We start from the raw sequence: 14,786 nt of genomic DNA, 5'->3' as shown, positions 1-14,786 counted from the left end.
CAGTTTTATAAAATTTGGGTCACATAATCTCCCTGCAAAATGAAACAAAATGTCGTTTTTAAAACTAGGGGTCCATGGGGGTCAGACCCATAATCCGACAGTCCTATAATCCGACAGACCGATAGTCCGACAGTCCTTTAATCGACAGCCCGATAGTCCGACAGTCCTATAATCCGACAGACCGATAGTCCGACAGTCCTTTAATCCGACAGCCCGATAGTCCGACTCACAGTCACTTGTCTCTGAAAAACATGCCTATAAAGACATTGTAATTTTTTTTTACGCAAATAAATCATGTGTCAAATCTATCAGTAAGACGTCTTCATACCTGTAAACTGGCCCGTATCCTGCGGGTGTGACCTGAGAAAAATAAATATCCTGGGAATTCTTAAAATGACCCGATTTCACTAGATTCAAAGCCTTCAGACTAATTTCATAAATTATTGAAATGCCGGTAAATTCGTAATTCTCTTTGGACAAGGAATTTAACTAGCTGTGTAAACTCAACTTACCTGACCCATTTCAGTGCATGGCTTCACTTGACAGCTTTGGTGTCAAACACACGCACTGTTGATTAACAGTCAATACCTATGCTTTATGTCTTTAATAACTGTGTCTTTTACAGTTGTTTTAAAATAATAAGTTGACTCATTTCACCTTTCACAATATACTCCTTCACTTTATGTTTTTTTTTTTTAATTTTAAACATATTAAATCTAGAAAAAATTGAATGCAAAAACATATTAGAACAAAAATGTGTCCCAAGTACTATCATTTTCTATGTTCACTGGACTGTAAAAATAAGGTAAAATATCTAATTTGGCATTAAATCTAGAAATATTCCAATAGGCTATCATAAAAAAACATGTTTCCTCAGTTTCAAGTTGATTGGATTTCATCTTCATCAAAAACTACCTCGACTAAATTTTTAACCAACACTTTAACTTAAAGGGGGACGAACAGACGGGCGAACGAACAGACGGACGAACAGACGGACAAACAGACGCACAGATCAGAAAACATAATACCATATATGGAGCATAATAATACTTTTACTATTTTCTTACCTTAGAACAATTAACAAATAAAAATATTTGAAAAATACTTTTTTCATCTATACTAAATCCTTTACTTACTTAACTTTATTTTTTTATTATAATCTTATATCATACTACATAGAAGGTCAAGGTCGGTAAAAACTTCTACATGTTGAACATTGGAAACGGACCGTGTATGGACAGTATAGCCAGACAAGGCCGATTAGAAATTCAAATATAAGTAAAAGCATTTTACCGACCGTGCATGAGTTGTATAGACAGTCTAGAACGTCAAAACATCCGTCAGAGACATATAATAGTGTCTCTCCTTCAATATTATTAGTTACATGGTGTGTTAGTGACTTAATACGAGATATATATGGGGTGAGAGCGAAGATTCCGCGCTTCATACATTCAAAATGTACTTTGGTCAACGCTTTTACACCCCAATGAAGTTACAAAAATGTATTCAATTTATATAGGACGATATCCATATCCTTTGCAGCAGAAGATCGAGCCCCTCCCCTCAGCAGAAGAGCTTTGTGTCGGACTGTCGGAATATCGAACCGTCGGACTGTCGGACTACTGGACTGTCGGAATTTAGGGTTGTCGGATTATAGCTATGCTCCCGGTCCATGAACTCGTTTTCAAATTAAATCAGTTTGAATGATAAAAATCAGTCGAAAAATGCATCTTTTCCCGATATGTCAAAGTTTGACGTCGCGAAAATAACAAATTACGTTAGCAACGTCAGTGCCTTCCCTGTAACTGTATCGTATGCCCTTAATTAAACGAAAATCAATATATGAGTGTACTGTTTGCCTTTTGAATTTTCTAAACCGATAAAGAAAGTTGTATGTCATGCACACTGAAATCCAACGACATAAAACATTAAAAGATATACCAAAAAGACCAGTAATCATAAATTGCTGCAGTGCTTTACAAAATATGGGTGACAAGTTCTTCATCTCTTTCGAACTCTCTATGACAAATCATGTTCGGTTGTGACATAAATTATTAAGCAACTACTATAAATTACACCTTACATTTATCCCTTAATTATGCATGATTGTTATTGTTATTATTTATTGTTATGATAACAATTGCTATATTTTTTATAGTCTTATTATCATTACATCTTTTTTGTTATCAGGTTCCTATAAATTTAATCTTCTTTTATGTTCTATGTTTCTTCTCTTGTTTTCTATATATATATATATATATTCTTTTTATATCAACTTATGATTGAGTGTTGGTTGCTTAACGTCCAGTGGCAAGTATTTCATGCATGTTTAGGACGAGTATATAACTTATGTCTTCCTCGTCAATATTATACCGCTATATGGTCTTTTTGCGATAAGGCGGCGTAAAGCAAACACCAATCAATCGATATCCTTATGCTATTATTTAGAAATCTTTTATTTTTCAGACAAGTGCGGAACCGTCGAGGCCTAGTACAGCACCACCAGCACCACGGGTAAAACTTTAACTTAAATATATAATTGGGTTGATAACCATTAGAAGGCACCAGAAAACATTCAAGGCAAAGGATATATATTATTTACTGTATATATTATTAAACATTTTATGTATATAAACCGAAATCATGACTAGTAGCTGACTATGCGCAATATGGGCGTTGATTAACGTTGAAGACCGTACGGTGACCTATAATTTCTGTGTCATTTAGTCTCTTGTGGAGAGTTTTCTCATTGGCAATCATACCACATCGTCTTTTTTATATATAAATATTAAACATGTTAAAGGTGGTCATAAGAAATAGTGTGCGAGATTTTGTGATTGTCTAACCGAGCTGTAAAAATATGCAGTCACATCTGATTGGATTGCGTGTAATAAAAAAAGCCCACGTGCTTAAAAACCACTTCAACTTTTAGAGGGGTACACAAATGACCTTTTTGCAAACTGGTATAATATTTGAATAGCCTTAATCTATGAGTATGTTTCGTTTCTCAGTTCGTTAATGAGTGTGGTGTGTCCGTTAAAAGCTTCAATTACTCATATAGGTGACTGTTTCCATTTATTAAAGGGGAGTGACAAAAAACCTGCTGCCTAAACGCCAACCAAAACATCACAGGATGATTCGAAAACAACAGCCACCTCTAGACAACACAGTGAAAAGACAAAAACACCTGACAAAACAACGTCTGCTGAACTTTCGAAAAGGCCTTCCAAAAAAACAGAGGTATAGTTTTGAGTTTTTATTTGTCCGGAACTTACTTACTCCAGTTTGGACAAGACAGAATATTTGAAAATTGGTACTTTGTTACCCTCTTTTTTGCTTGATTTCGGAGCAGAGTTAAATACTAACTTACTAAATTATATCGGCTAGGAATCAGAAAAATACATGTGTCTAGGTACTTTTGTTTGCAAAAAACGTGAAGCCATGATCAATGAAAGTTTTCATGAAAATTCTGTATTAGGCTAAATATTTTTTTGTTTTATTTGTTTTAGACAAGAGTCAACTAAAATAGTATGATGAAACAAATTAATACTATCACCCTGGTCTAGGGATATATTAGTTGACAATTTTCCAACTTGAAAATATTTGATAATTCGGTTGTCGTGGTAACCAAGTTTCCCTTCTTGCATCCATCTTTTCAAATATTTCTTATTTATATCTAACATTATAGATTAAAAGCAACTTTATATTAATACTGCCTCATGTTGATCAATTAAACTATAGCAGATGAATATCCTTCACTACGGAGGTATCAGCATTTGCCTGATTCTTAACTGGACTGCTACTACATGTAAATAGACAATAATTGAAATAGATCATGAGGAAGTACACATTTTAGCATGAACTAGTATGTTGTCAAAAGGGTGCGTACACCACTAACCTCCACCCTCCACCCCCGAATCCGCCACAGGATAAAGAAGAGTGGAAGGGTAAGAGTATTTTAAGGAATCGTGTTGGTCTGATTAAGATTAAACTATTACGGATAAATGGGTCTTGAAGGCCGTACATTGACCTATAATGGTTTACTTTTTTAAAATTGTTATTTGGATGAAGGATTGTCTCATTGGCACTCACACCACATCTTCCTATATCTACTTATCCACTGAAATCTTCACACTTCTATCATTTTACAGTGACTGGTTTTACTCTCAGACAAATATCTGCGGCATTATAAATTGTATGTAGAGTTATCTCTCTTGAAGTGTTTATTGCGTTTATATTTTGTTATACAAGATGACTTTTTTTTTTGTGTAATTTCAAAACTTTACAAACGGGCTGTATTAAAATTCAACTCACTGATATGTATGTTCCAAATGTGAACGCCCAGTCTGTTTCACACTGAATCACAAGTCAAGACAATTTAAAATAGTTGTTCAACCAGCACAAAAAAAAACAACTAAAAAATTCGATCCCAAATTATTGTTTCATGATTTTAAAATTAAATAAGCACATACATTTCAAAACTTTCTCTGTTTTAGTATAAGCCATGTCGCATTACTAATTAATCTCCTTACCCCGATTTACTCAACAGTGATTAAAATACAACATGATGTTTTACATAGTACTTTTTTTCTCGTTAACAAACGCTTTTTATAACTTTGTAATTTAAAGGAAGCTATAAAATGGTTGTCTTTACGCTATGTTTGACGGATCAATTGACATAAAATTCTACCATTCGTACTGTTTTGATTTTGAATATCAGTCACCCCCACCACGCAGTCGCAGTGCAGACTTGTCAAAGAGAAACCGAACATCAGCTTCTGAGGTAATCGAAATTATATGTGATTTTTTTTCATGAACTAAAGAAAGGCTTTTTGGGAGGTTTATTTTGTTTGTTTTGTTTGCCTTTGAGTTTTTGTGGGATTTGTTTCCACCGTTCATGACTTTTTGAAGTGGAAGTGGTTTTGGTGAAAAATGAAAAAATAAAGACACAATATGTTTTTTTTTTAACTGTTTTCTTCAATTTCTGATTTGATGATTTGAGATGTATGCTTGATAAAAGTTAACGACAGTGACAAAAACGTGCAACATGAAAATTACAAATGGATGTTATTTCTTTTGAAGCATTCGGTATTGAAATATTGCATATCAGTACAACAATGTAAATACTAATATTTTTAACTGTTTTCCCCCTGAGTAGGAATCATTACAAAGAAATTAAATATTGATTTGTATTTTATACTTTTCTTTTTAGGCGAAACAAGATGGTGCCAATATTGTTAAAGACATTGATGTACTATTTACCACTGGAAGTCAGGAAAATAAACTTACATTCTCTTTTCTGACCTACCTCAATGTCTTTAACAATATTGGCACCATCTTGTTTCGCCTAAAAAGAAAAGTATAAAAACTTGTTGGATAGGAGATATAACACTATGCCTTTTAAATATAACGTGTTATTTTGAATTGTAATCTTGTGAACTGTCTAAATCCAGCTCGAAATCGGGCATTAATGTAATATGAACACTGATTTGTACGTGCCCGATATACAGAGCTGGATTTAGACAGTTCACAAGATTACAATTCAAAATAACACGATATATTTAAAAGGCATAGTGTTATATCTCCTATCCAACAAGTTTTTATACGATCGCAAACATTGAAAATTTTGTGGTTGTATATATATATATTGGTATCACGATGGCGTCGTCGTCGTCCGAAGACATTTGGTTTTCGCACTATAACTTTAGTATAAATAAAAAGAAATCTATGAAATTTTGACAAACGGTTTATGACCACAAAAGGAAGGTTGGGATTGATTTTGGAAGTTTTGGTCCCAACAGTTTAGGAATTAGGGGCCAAAAAAGGGCCCTAATAAGCATTATTCTTGGTTTTCGCACAATAACTTTAGTATAAGTAAATAGAAATCAATGAAAGGTCCAAAGGGTCCAAAATTAAACTAAGTTTGATTTTAACAAAAATTGAATCCTTGGGGTTCTTTGATAAGCTGAATCTAAACATGTACTTAGATTTTTTATTATTGGCCCAGTTTTCAAGTTGGTCCAAATCGGGGTCCAAAATTAAACTTTGTTTGATATCAACAAAAATTGAATTCTTGGGGTTCTTTGATATGCTGAATCTAAACATTTATTTAGATTTTTGATTATGGGCCCAGTTTTCAAATTGGTCCAAATTGGGGTCCAAAATTAAACTTTGATTTCAACAAAAAATGTATATATGGGGTTCTTTGATATATGCTTAATCTAACCATGTATTTAGATTTTTGATGTTTGGGCCCGGTTATCAAATTGGTCCACATTGAAGTCTAAAGGGTCCAAAATTGAACTTTATTTGATTTCATCAAAAATTGAATTCTTGGGGTTCTTTGATATGCTGAATCTAACCATGTTTTTTGATTTTGGATATTGGACCATAATAGGTAATGTCCAATTTAAAGTTTTTAAGTTTAAGTTCTTAGACCACATTCATTATGTGTCAGACACCTGTGTTGTGTCAACTATTTAATCACAATCCAAATTTAGAGCTGTATCAAGCTTGAATGTTGTGTCCATACTTGCCCAAATGTTCAGGGTTCGAACTCTGCGGTCGTATAAAGCTGCGACCTGCGGAGCATCTGGTTGCTCCTTCTTATAAATAACTTAACGAGCATGTATATAGAACACTTAAACTTTAGGCCAACAATGCCTTAAAGTACAGCTTCCATAATGTTTTCTGATTATGGTAATTGGATACTAAAATAAAAAAAGAATCGTTTTCATTTTAAAAATTTCAGACGATTTGAGTTTTTTACTGTGCAAGAAATCTTAGTTTACATCGTGAAATATTTGATTTTGAACTTTTCGACTATCCAAGAAATGCATATTTTCAATTTTTCAGAATAAAAAGAAAAATAAACTTCTAGTCGCTGCAATTGACTTTGGGACAACCTATTCAGGATATGCCTGCTTAACTAAGAACGAATTTGAAAATAATAAAGGTGACAACTCTAAAATACATTGTCCGCACTGGGAACGAGAAGGAGGCTTAAGTTACAAGGCACCTACGTCCGTTTTATTTCGTCCTAATAAAACCTTCCATAGTTTCGGATTTGAGGCGGAGAAATATTACCACGAACATTCTGACAATATTGACTTCAAAGAATGGTACTTCTATAAACACTTTAAAATGAAACTCTACACAGATAAGGTAAGTTTACTGTAGTCTAATTAGTTTCTTTTGTTACCTATTCTGACATCGGACTCGAGACTTCTTTTAAACTAAGTTTTACTACATGCGTATTGCCGTGTGGTTGTTTATATTACTACATTGGCTAGAGGTATAGGGGAGGGTTGATATCTCGCAAAACATGTTTAACCCCTCTGTATTTTTTCGTATGTCCCAAGTCAGGAGCCCATGGCCTTTGTTAGTCTTGTATGTTTATTAATTTTAGTTAATGTATATGTTTTGGAGTTTATTATGAGGTTCATTATCACTGAAATAGTACACATTTTTATTTAAGGGCCAGCTGAGGCCCACCACCGTGTTCGGGATTTTCTCGCTGCATTGCATACTCATTGGTGACCTTCAGCTGTTATCTGCTATTTGGTCGAGTTGTTGTCTCTTTGACATATTCCCTATTTCCAAACCCAATTTTAATGATATTAAGCATCTATTCTACTAAAATAACAAGATCCAATTTGTTAGCCGGTGTTATATAGTCATTCTTCCCCCATGCCAGTTTTTCCCCGGGGAAATTTTGGATCGTTGTGATTCTTCCCCTGCGGAAAGTTGACAATACGTATACATATAGTAACTTTTCCCCCATGCCAATCTTTCCCCCATCATAGATTTCACTATGTGTATATAGAGTCTAGAAATTAAACCGAACAGTGTTAGAATTAGATTTATTTATAAATATACAAATTTGTTGTTCATTTGCATTTACACAAATCTTTCTACAGCCAATGAATCAACTATCCACAAAAGACAAAAATGACACAAACATTAACAACTATAGGTCACAGTACAGCCTGTCTATGAGTCAACAAGTCTGTCTCTCTATTCAATAGTCTTTATATGTGACCTCTAGTCTTTTTACATTTTTAAATGACTAACTATATGTCCACAAGCAAGGAAAAAACTACTGACTGGTCAGAAGTGGTTAAAGTACTAGTAATTGTATTTATTTGGTCAATGATACCAAGGGTCCACTAAAGAGAATGGATGTGATCAAAATGTGCTTCGTGTGAATAAATATATATATATGTATATAGATATACGAAAATGTGATATGAGTGACAATGAGACAACTCTCCATCCAAATAACAATTTATAAAAGTAAACCACAATAGGCCTTCAATACGGAGCCCTGGCTCACACCGAACAAAAAGCTATAAAGGGCCCCAAAATTACTAGTGTAAAACCATTCAAACGGGAAAAACAACTGTCTATTAAAGTTATATAAAAACGAGAAACGAGAAACACGTATTTTAAAATTACATAAACAAACGACAACTACTGTTCATAAGATTCGTGACTTAGAACAGGTGCATACATTTGCAGAGGGCCGTTAAAAGTTTTAATGGTGCCAAACCTTCTCCCTTTTTCTGAAACAATGTTATACATCACAACATAGAAAAGCACATATAAATACATATCAAATGTATATTCACACGATGAAGCTTTGGTAACTATAAACTGAGAAAAAAGTTACTATCATTTAAAAAATCTTATCGTGACGTCGCCGACATTATATTACAAGGCGGAAAATTTAGCTTATCATGCTACTCACGGGGGAAAAATTGGCATGATCCTAGTTTTCCCCTTACAACGCTGAAGGGGAAAAGTTGGATCATGCCAATTTTTCCGGGGGGAAATATTGGATCGATCCAGTATTTCCCCCCGGAAATGTTGGCATGGGGGAAGAATGGCTATAGGACACCGGCATGATAACAAAACAACGAATCAAAGAATTTGAATTCATATATAACTAATGTAAGAAAATAGTATTGTTTAAAATTACACGGTCACAGTTCCAATCCCTCCTCTATCAGGAGAACTTGCCACTCTTTTAGTAGTTTTTTTTAAGAATTGAATAATTCTTTTTGTAACTTCATTGGGGTGTAAAAGCGTTGACCGAGGTACATTTTGTATGAAGCGCGGAAGCGCTTCTTTCTAAAAATGTGCACACGGTCAACGATTTTACAACCCTATAAAGTTACAAATAGAAGCATTATACTTATAATTACTTTTTTACCTAAGATCATGAAAACACGAATTTTATCAATTTTTTATTTAATTCACCAGTGCACTTTATTATGGGACCTCGTGTTATCTTGAATGATTAGCTTTATATATATATATGGAAGTGTTTAACGACCTTGACTGGCTTTTCAGCCCTCGCACGGTCGGCTCGGTGCCCGAAGACGATTGGTGAGCATTTAAATATTTTGTGCCGTGGGTCAGGAACGGGTAGCAAAGGACGCCGAATGGAGGCCGCCATCTTGGTTTTGGTGAGTTGTTTTTGGTTTGTTGACTATTTTGGATTTTACTTCTTCACAACGGCTGCTTTCAGGGCCAGTTTGGTCAGCTTGGCAGCCCGCTAGCCTCGATGATGGAGTACTGGTAGATGAATCGTGGACGTAGTTCTAAAGATGACAGGAAGCGTTATCAGGACCCAAGCCGTGAGGCAGGAAAATGAAGGTCGTATCACCCAACAGCCTAGGATACAGCCCTCGGACGTTAATCGGCATGACACTCCCCATAATAGACAATGGTTTTGGAGGCATGTTAACGCGGGTACGCCAACTACTACGTCTCTCTGTACGGCATGGATTGGTTTCTGTCATCTTAGTAGTATGTCGTTGACCATCTAGCAATAAACCCTCATCGAAGATAGCGGGTAAAGGAGAGCTGACCCAGCACGTCCGTTCAGCTGTAAGGACTGAGACGTGACTGAATGTGAATCTTTAGCTTTATTGTGTAATGCAATTGCTTAAGGAATAACACGTGATGTGCAGATAGCCAATCAAAATAACGTATAATAATGAAACATACATCTACTGTAATTATATATCTATTATAGTACACAAGTCTTGTTTTCTTCCACCTCTATATCACTATTAATTTTTATTAGTAAAAACAATTATAACTAAGTTTATAGTTAGTTTATTGTAGTAAGCAAACCAGAACAGGACCAATCAGAAAGATTTTGAAAGCAGTGAAAGCTGTGCACCTTACAATCAGGATAATTTTTTGCTCCGATAAAAAAGTTAAAAAAAAAGTTAAATAAAGTACAAAATTGAAAAGCATTGAGAACCGAACATTGCGAAAATGTTTGGATTATATATCTAAGGTAATCTATTCCTGGAGTAGAAAATCGTTAGTATTTTGAAAACTACAATTCATAATTAAAATTTTTGTTCGATTATAGTTCACAGTTTATACAACATAAACATTTAATTCTTTTAATTATACAAGGATGAGTTAACACAAGATACGATCATAGAAGACAGCAGGGAGGCTGGAAACAGAATGAAAGCTGTGGATGTATTTGCCGCCGTCATTAAATACTTTAAGGACCATTTACTAAACCACTTCAAAGACAGAAATGACGATAAGGAGTATTTAAACAACAATGATATTCATTGGGTGATTACAGTACCGGCTATCTGGGATTTAAAGGCAAAGCAGTTTATGAAAGACGCAGCAACAAAGGTAATGGTTTCACGCATGTGTTTCTGAAATTAACCATTAAAATATGAAATGTAACGTTTATGATGTTACTAGCTTCAACAATAAAGTGTACATCTAAATAAAAGAAAAAACTTTCATGATCCTAGCTAAAAAAATCTTATTATAAGTACTAAATGCTTCTTTTAGTAATTGTTATGCGCTTCATACAAAATGTAGTTCAGTCAACGCTTTTACTTACACCCAAATAAATTTATAAAAAAGAAGCATTCAATTCTTAAAAGAAATTAGGCGAGATATACTTAAATATTATAAAGACTTTCAAACTCATTAGTCGAAAATAAACTGACAACACCAAAGAACAGTATACACAACACAACGTAGAAAACTAAAGATTGAACCACACGAATCCCACCAAAAACCGGTGATGATCCGGATCTGAGGTGCCCCGGAAGGGTAAGCAGATCATGCTTCACATGTGGCCCCTGTCAACTTATCAAACCATTTAGATAGCTTATATTCTAAAATAAAAAAAAGAAGCTACAAAAGATCTACCAACACCACAGTTTCTCATATGACAACACAGTTTCTCATATGACAAAATAAAACAAATAAAACATCAACATTAAGATATAAGAAAGATGTTTCTATACTTTCTAGCAACTTTGAATTTATTTTTATAATTATAGGCAGGAATATCTGGTGATCAGCTGACTTTAGCTTTGGAACCTGAGGCAGCATCGTTGTATTGTCGAAAAGTTCCCGTTTCAGTGGAGACAACAAAGGATGGTGGAAAGGCTATTGCAGGAATGCAGAATGGATCACAGTACATCGTTTTCGACCAAGGAGGTAAAGCCGTAAAATCAGTATATTAGAGCCATTAATTTAAAAACCTTGAGGGTTGCTTGGGGTATTATATAGAAGAACGGCCATGCCTTGGTCTTCTTCCGACCGCCAGTAAAATCTTTCCCGAAGTCTGTCATCCATTTTGCTGTACGGGATGTATATATTCGGATTATTCGCAGTCCCGTCCGGTCAGATTGGGACGTAAATTTCGATGCCTCTTGTAGAGAGAGTGTCATGCTCCCTTCACGCTAAGAAACAAGGAACAACCTTTGAAAGGACTGTAGGTGGCGTGATGAAACTTTAAGGCTAAATTTCTGTCACTTTAATTCTAAAATATCTTCATATTCCAGTGCCATTTCAGATTTTCCGCTAATCCTAGGTCACGATACTCGCGAGTACTCGAGTATATATATCATAAAAGTATGGTGATAAGTATTGATTTTTGTTGGGATGCAGTATCATTGTTATAACTTTTCATAAACTAAATAATAATAAGACGACACTGCTTGGCATATTAACGAAAGATATACGTATTACTGCAGAACTCAAAATATTCACATGACTACTAAATTAAATTTAAAGTCTATTTCTAAGTTTTGTTACAAGAAGTCCTGTCCATGGAAACAAATCATCTCGGAAGGAACAGGCATTGTTAGAACTGCTGAATAAACTTGAAAATGGAGACAGGGAAAATGTCAAAGAGACAACAACCCAACCATAGATCAGAAAACCTAAGCTAAACACGTTTTGCGATTATAGATAATTGTTACGGCTGATTTCAGAAATCAGTGGAGGTATTTTTAACGTACTGAATTTAAATGAATGACTCAAGATTTGAGGTGAACTGCATTTGCGTTGATTTACAAATTGGATATGTCAATGGGAACAAAATTAATGGGAAATTATACCTTAATATTTTTAAAAGACAAACGAGCTCGTATCCGAGTTCTAAAATTGTACTCGAGAACTGGACGTTCCGAGGGCGTACTCGAGTATTCGTTGCGATCCCTAATTTATTGTTTAGGTATTTCATCCAGAACATGCATGTATTGTAAGCAAAATAAATGGCTTTCCCTTAATGACCACAGCTAGTAACTGTCTTCTAAAAAGATAGTTGCTAGTAGATATATATACCGGTATGTGGTCTCTTAACTAAAACTAATTCTTTTTTGTAAGTGGTACTACAGATATAACAGTACATGAAGTAACTGGTCAGAATACACTGAAGGAAATACACCAGGCTTGCGGGGGTCATTATGGTGGTATTACAGTCAATGCCGAATTCTACAAATTTTTGACGACCCTATTAAGTGGACCGGTAATAAAAGAGATTCGCGATAAGCATCCCTCCGAATATTTCGATTTTATGACAGCTTTCGAACACAAGAAGACATCATTCTCCGTTGATGAGAAATCCATGATAACTGTCCGGATTCCTGTTGTCTGGATGGAAGTGTTTAAAGACAACACAGATGAAACTTTAGAGGAAGCTATCTTGGATTCGGCCTACAATGGCAAAGTCACAATTAACAAAGATAAACTAAGAATGAAATATGAACTTTTCCGCAAGTTTTTCGACTATTCAATTAACAATGTACTGAGAGTATTCGAAGACCTGTTTCAAAAACCAACAATAGAAAATATAAGAACAGTATTGGCTGTTGGTGGTTATTCCGAATCACCTGTTCTTATAAACACCATAAAAGAGAAGTTTCCAAAGCTTACAATTATAGTTCCGAAAGACCCAGGTCTAGCCGTGTTGAAAGGGGCAGTTTTGTATGGGTTCGAACCGCAGGCAATTACGGAAAGGGTATCACAATATACATACGGTGTAGCCATGCAGAAACCGTATGATCCGGATCTTTACGACGAGAGCAAAATTTCAGCTATCCATGGACATGGTGGTAAACGCATGGTTGATGACGTTTTTGATAAACATATCGAAATTGGAAAGGCTTGTAAAATTGGAGAATTTGAACAGGAGCACGATTACTACCCATTGGTTAATGAACAAAAAAATGCTCATTTTGAATTTTATGCAAGCGAACTGAAATCGCCAAAATATACGACAGATCCAAAATGCTAAATGATAGGAACTTTTTCCGTGGAAATTTCAAAAGCTGGTAAAATTTTTCTGAAGCTAAACGCCAGCGGTACAGAAATATTAGGAATAGTCCGCGAGGAAGAGACGGGAAAGGAAAGTCGTGCTTACTTTAGTTTGATGTAGTGAGATAATTTCACAATGAAATATATAATTCTAAAAGTCCCGAGACTTGTCTTTGACTTACCTCTATTTTGTGAGACTCAATGAAGTTTCCGCGGTAAGTACTTACATACCGTGAGTTTTTACTAAAAATAACAGAATGGAGTAGAAATTCAAAATTGGAAACAAAAATGAATTCTGAGCTTTAATTGACAAACTATCATGACTATGTTAATGTTCTTTAATGTAAAATAAAAGAAATAAAAGAAATTAAGATTTTACAAAGTTTTGGTGTTTCAGTAAACATTTATCGAATACACTAGTCAAGCGAATACTCCATGTCCTGCAAATAGTCTGCCTCCATGCAAAGTTAAAATACATTGTAATCCTCGTTGCTTTATCCTTGGTTAAATTGTCTTGAAGAAAATCTCATTATTTGCCTTTTATAGCCCCTCCCCCACAAAAGAGGGACGAAAGATACCAAAGGGACAGTCAAACTCAGTAATCTAAAATAAACTGACAACGCCAGGGCTAAAAATGAAAAAGACAAACAGACAAACAATTATAGTACACATGACACAACATAGAAAACTAAAGAATAAACAATACGAACCCCACCAAAAACTAGGGGTGATCTCAGGTGCTATATTGTTTCAAGATTTAAACTACAAAACTATAATTGTAAATTGTGAATTTATCATTGATAGATATAGGAAGATGTGGTATGAGTTCAAATGAAACAACTCTCCATCCAAGTAACAATTTATAAAAGTAAACCATTATAGGTCAAGGTACGGCGAGACCATTTTTAGCTCACCTGGCCCAAAGGGCCAAGTGAGCTTTTCTCATCACTTGGCGTCCGGCGTCCGGCGTCCGTCGTCGTCCGGCGTTAACTTTTACAAAAATCTTCTCCTCTGAAACTTCTGGGCCAAATGAAACCAAACTTGGCCACAATCATCATTGGGGTATCTAGTTTAAAAAATGTTTCCGGTGACCCAGCCAACCATCCAAGATGGTCGCCATGGCTAAAAATAGAACATAGGTGTAAAATGCAGTTTTTGGCTTATAACTCAAAAACCAAAGCATT

The 14,786-nt window shown here is 34.9% G+C and overlaps 2 protein-coding genes across 2 annotated transcripts in view; one reads left to right on the top strand and one right to left on the bottom strand.

Annotated features, from left to right (window-relative positions):
- The window catches only part of LOC134697961 (uncharacterized), a 28,931-nt gene extending 28,410 nt beyond the window's left edge, over positions 1-521 (bottom strand). The window contains exon 1 of the mRNA XM_063560246.1: positions 513-521. Coding sequence (XP_063416316.1) covers positions 513-521 — 9 coding nt within the window. The remainder of the gene's footprint in view (positions 1-512) is intronic.
- A 4,136-nt stretch (positions 522-4,657) lies between these two features.
- Positions 4,658-13,975, top strand: LOC134697960 (heat shock 70 kDa protein 12A-like). The gene is made up of 7 exons (XM_063560245.1): positions 4,658-4,783; positions 5,213-5,359; positions 6,856-7,164; positions 10,438-10,674; positions 11,340-11,507; positions 11,847-11,899; positions 12,673-13,975. The coding sequence occupies exons 1-7, from the start codon at positions 4,658-4,660 to the stop codon at positions 13,580-13,582; spliced, it is 1,950 nt and encodes a 649-aa protein (XP_063416315.1). The 3' UTR covers positions 13,583-13,975.
- The last annotated feature ends 811 nt before the right edge of the window (positions 13,976-14,786 follow it).

Source organism: Mytilus trossulus, chromosome 14 (genome assembly GCF_036588685.1).
Source record: "Mytilus trossulus isolate FHL-02 chromosome 14, PNRI_Mtr1.1.1.hap1, whole genome shotgun sequence".
Taxonomy (NCBI): Eukaryota; Metazoa; Mollusca; class Bivalvia; order Mytilida; family Mytilidae; genus Mytilus; species Mytilus trossulus.
This window is presented reverse-complemented; position numbering and strand designations above follow the sequence as displayed.